This window comes from Brassica rapa, chromosome A04 (assembly GCF_000309985.2).
Source record: "Brassica rapa cultivar Chiifu-401-42 chromosome A04, CAAS_Brap_v3.01, whole genome shotgun sequence".
Lineage (NCBI taxonomy): Eukaryota > Viridiplantae > Streptophyta > Magnoliopsida > Brassicales > Brassicaceae > Brassica > Brassica rapa.
In genome coordinates, this window is record NC_024798.2 from 12,283,244 (window position 1) to 12,288,027 (window position 4,784).

Below are 4,784 nucleotides of genomic sequence, written 5' to 3' on the forward strand. Positions count from 1 at the left end.
ATCGTTGTATGTGAATATAATTAACATATATGTAGTTTGCCTCAACGAGAATCGATTGGAAGATATATGAATTCTTATTCTGAATTTGACTATTTTAGATTTTTATTATATTTGAAAGATTAATATTTTAGAATATAATTAACACATATGTTTTTTAAACTAAAACATAAATTAAAATGTAAGAATATGAGTGGAGAAACTTTATAAGTAAAACAAAAAAAATGTATTAATTTTCTTAATGACTAAAAGAGCTTAAAACATCAATCCGTATAATTCATTTACTGAGGAGTGATTACAGAAATGACACATCGATGCACATTATTTTTTTAACTTCGACGATCGGTTATACATATCGTAATGTTCTGTCTGAATGATCACTTTAATTAATTTATTTTTATTTTCCAAAGTATTAAAGATTAAACACATATGTAGCTGCCTCACATGAGATTCCATTGGAAATACATAATTAGCATATTAACTTATGCATTACTGAAATCTACAAAATGTTCAAGTAAACCATATTTTATTACAGCACCGACTTAATACGATTATGCTAAATCTCCCATTATGCCTCATGTTGTATATGTATGATTTTGTCTTATGTAGTCTTGCATGCCAAATGTTTAAATCGTCCTACCATTTATACTTAATAAGACAGCTCCCATTATGGGGCTCATGTTGTCTATATGATTTATCTCATGATGTAGTCATAGTGTCATACATGCCAAATGTTAAAACCGTCCTAGCAATCTATTCATAGACAGCTCTGACAGTTTAGAAGCTCGAAATAATTAAGAAAAACATTTTTTTAATATCGGAGATAACAAAAAGAGCGTGTAATATAAATTGTTTCCAAATGATACATAATCATGTGATATTAAGATTTCGTCACCGTTTTTTTGTAGAACTAAATTTTGCAAGTATATGTTTACTACATAATTTTCAGATCTCAAAAGATATATACATAGATCATGTTTTGGTGTAGAAAAATCGATTAGATTTCGAATATATTGTTCGGACTTCAGAGAAGTATATATTCTCCATGAAATTATATGTTTACAGTTTGAAGATTCGCGTTGATAGCAACAAGGGACTAATCACAAAACACAAGATGGAAAAAGGATCAAGAACCTCAATTTGTCTTCTTGTTTATTTTTTAATCATTTGATACGTTAGAATCTTAATAAATAACAAAAAGTAAAAAAGAAAATGATTCTCATGTACTTGTAAACTCTTCATTCCCCACTCTTTAACTTTTTCCATTCCACCAGACGTTCCAAAAAATCCATAACCTATTAAACCAAGTTAAAAAATAAAATGAATCAGAAATCCACATTAGACCAAGAAGATACAGAATATTTATGTGCTGTGTAGTTTCAAAAAGAAAAAATTATGTGCTATGTGTACAGAGTAAGACAGCTTGCCTCGTCTGGCTCCTGCAAAGAATAAGAAGCATTGGTCTCCTTCGCGTATTTGGATACAAGGATCCCAAGACCTTGTCTTTTATCTCTCAAAATCTGTTACAATGTCACTTCAATCAATATTTATATAAAGATTAATTTAAACTATCTATTTAAATACCTTTGAATAAATTATTTGTCGAGGCATTAAGAATATTTATATACCTTAAAGGCATCTTCGTCGGTACGATCATCTCCAATATATATAGGGAAGACATGGGTACAATTCTCATATCCTACACATGTCAAATGCTCATTTTAATTAGTGAACAATTATAATTTTTAACATCTAAACCACTAGGACCATTTTATACCCCACCACTATGAAGTTTGTGAACAATGAATCTGCAATCAATTAATTAGGTATACATAATGTTTTACCGAGGGATTCTAACAAGAACTCAAGTGCTTTGCCTTTGTCCCATTTAATGATTGGACGAATCTCCAACACCTGAAATTAAATCAGACCGAAAAAGTAAATAATCATGATTAAAACAAAATCTTAATTAGTTGAGAGACATCCACTACTTATGAAAACAATATTTTCTCTCTAATTTTGTTAACTAAACTTACTTTTCTTCCTTGCGTAAGCATGAGCTTGGGGTAGTTCTTCAGAACTGATCGAACTAGATGGGCCAAGTCACTCCATTTCTGTTAGTTCATCATTTATATATTAGTGGTAAGTTGTTTTAAACTATATTGCTAAAAACATAACAAAATCAACTTGAGTGTATCTGAACATACCTAACGAGGCTACTAACATATCTCTTATTGCTTATATGATTAAATTTGATATAAAATATATGATTTATTTTGTCCATACATTTTCGTCTACGCATCGAAAGTGAACAGAAGCACAAAATTTGTTGTTTTCAACTTTGGCTCCTTGAATCGATTTTGTTTTCTCGACTAGTTTCATATACACCTAGAAAAAGAAAACAAAAATATTGATATAATCTTTTTTTGGTGAAAAAATATTGATATAATTTACAGAAAAAAAATCATAGTTGATCGATGTAGAATGTCACCTCACTAATCACCGGAAGGAACTCCGTCGCGGGTTGACAAAGAAGAGATTGGGTTTTCTGGATTGTGTTTTAAGAAATGAGGGGAAAATGAAAATTAGTATTTTTAAAAATAAAAATGAAAATTACTATTTTTTTTTATAAAAAACGAAAATTAGAAGGAAAAGACTTTATTATATCGATTATGTTTTCTGTGGACCTCTAGACATGTATCCATACTTTTTTGTATTTGGAATTTTGCTCTGGTCCTTTGATGTCCATTCCGTGACTTCCAGCATAGTACAACTCAGTTAGTTTCACAAAACTATAAACCTGAAAAAACATAATTTTCTTTTGGTTAATTAATTGTGAATACGTCAAAATAAAGAATTGACGATTTTGTCCAAACAAAAAAAAAATTAAAGGTTTTTATAAGATAAAGCTTATATGATACCTTCTCTCTAGATCGCCCACTAACTATGACTGTTGGAAAACACATTGCAAGTTTCCTTACAGTGTTTCGCATCTGAAACAAAGAATTCATACAAATTGGAAACAAAAAATAACTTAACAAATTGTAACCGACAAATTATATAAACTCTGTATTTCTTACTACATCCACTCGTAAATTTTCTAATATTTTCACAAATATTAAGAAAGCACAATAATCATTTATCATAAATTCATCAATTTCTTTTGCATTTATTTATTTTTGATTACTTTAAATCAATAGTAATTCAAGAAACTCAATTAAGTTTCGAACTTTGCAATCTTTATTATTAACTAATATAAATTCATCGAAAGTATTAAAATTTATTTTTGTGAACTTTTTTTTTATTTCTTTCTAAACGAAATGGTAAGACTATTTTTAACCCAAAAAAAAACTGAAACTTTGTTTCTTTACCGTTGTTATGCGTTTTATGGAATATTATGTTATTTTACTCGTTACTGTGTTATGTGATATTTATTAGATCAAACGTAAAAATACACCTTGTACTGTGTTTTTTTGTTGATGCTAATCTTGAAGGTTAGCAGGAAAAAATATTTTAAAAAAATTCTGAAAAGTTTATTAAGAAACTGGAAACGCTTTTTTTTTTTTTGCGCTAAAAAGAAACTGGAAACGTACCTTGTTAGACATGAAAGCGCGATCAGGATCATCAACAATGGGGGAGAGAGTACCATCGTAATCAAGAAACATGACGATTTGTTTTCCTTCTGATTCATGAAGTATTTCTTCGAACATGTTCAAAGCTGATGGATGTTCTTTCTACATAGTCACAATTCTCTCGTTAATAAAATACTTTGTGATTTAATGTTACAAAAAAAAAACAGAGGTAAGCAAGAAGACATTACGATCCAAGAAGATTGGTTGTCGAAAGGTTTGAGATGAGTAGGAGAACATGCTCTCATGGAATCAACCCATGATCTTATTAGCCCTCCTCCTCTTCCGACGTCTTCTTCGTTGATCTGAAAATCTTGAAAAATTTTAGTCGCCGGCGACGTGTCTCCGTCGTCTCCTCCAGCATATAAAACTTCCGACTTAGAGATGATCTTTGTCTCCAACATTTTAGTAATATTCTCTTCGATGAATCTCACTGAGGAAATAAGATTGAAACAGAGAAGATAGCATATAAGTGACTGTATTTTGTGTGTTTTATATACATTGCAAGAACCATTTTTTTTGTCAAAGGGTTTTAAGAACCAAAATTTCATTATAAGAAAAAAACAAGAACATAAAAACTTACCCATTTAGGATAAAAATCTAAACCTGAATTTGAAGTTATAAAATCAGACTGAATGATTGGAGAGTAAGGGGGTGGACTGATTTTATAGTTGCAAGAAAGTTAGAAAACATTTTAAAAAGTAATATTATAAACAAATGAAAATTCAGACATTGTGTTGTGTCCGAGTCGAAACCATCGAGTGCGAGTCCCACTATACTGTACACGTGTAGCCGGGTCCCTTAGGTGACTTCCTTGATGGCTTGCTTTCGATATCTTTTGGTTATTACATATTCGGGCGCTGGTGCGTTACCATCAAGTGTCACGTGGTCCCGTCCAAATTGATCATGCTGACACCAGAATAAATAGATATTTATTTTTGGAAATTAATCAAATATTTTTTTTTTTTGACCGTGACATATATTTACACGTTCCGTTTAACCATAAATTTTTAATTTTTAAATTCAAAGTAATTTAATCAATCAATCAATCATCAGAAGCTGCAAAAATCATTGTTTACATGGTTTTTAATAAATCTGGAGTTCCTATTTGTAAGAATAAGAAAATATTATATTTAAATGAAAATCAAAACATTATTT

At 29.9% G+C, this 4,784-nt stretch overlaps 1 protein-coding gene across 4 annotated transcripts; it reads right to left on the minus strand.

Annotated features, from left to right (window-relative positions):
• Positions 1-980: 980 nt before the first annotated feature.
• On the minus strand, positions 981-4,419 carry LOC103864328 (probable trehalose-phosphate phosphatase E). Of its 4 annotated transcripts, none has more exons than XM_009142084.3 (12): positions 4,210-4,419; positions 3,818-4,059; positions 3,591-3,731; positions 2,919-2,990; positions 2,705-2,797; positions 2,489-2,545; positions 2,284-2,385; positions 2,034-2,111; positions 1,842-1,911; positions 1,626-1,696; positions 1,425-1,517; positions 981-1,292 (listed from the first exon to the last, which is right to left on the minus strand). In XM_009142084.3, the coding sequence occupies exons 1-12, from the start codon at positions 4,211-4,213 to the stop codon at positions 1,236-1,238; spliced, it is 1,080 nt and encodes a 359-aa protein (XP_009140332.1). In that variant the 5' UTR covers positions 4,214-4,419; the 3' UTR covers positions 981-1,235. The 4 variants fall into 4 exon arrangements, with proteins under 4 accessions (XP_009140332.1, XP_033145384.1, XP_033145385.1 ...); XM_033289493.1 differs by having other exon boundaries at positions 4,233-4,361; XM_033289494.1 differs by lacking the exon at positions 2,284-2,385.
• Between the last annotated feature and the right edge of the window lie 365 nt (positions 4,420-4,784).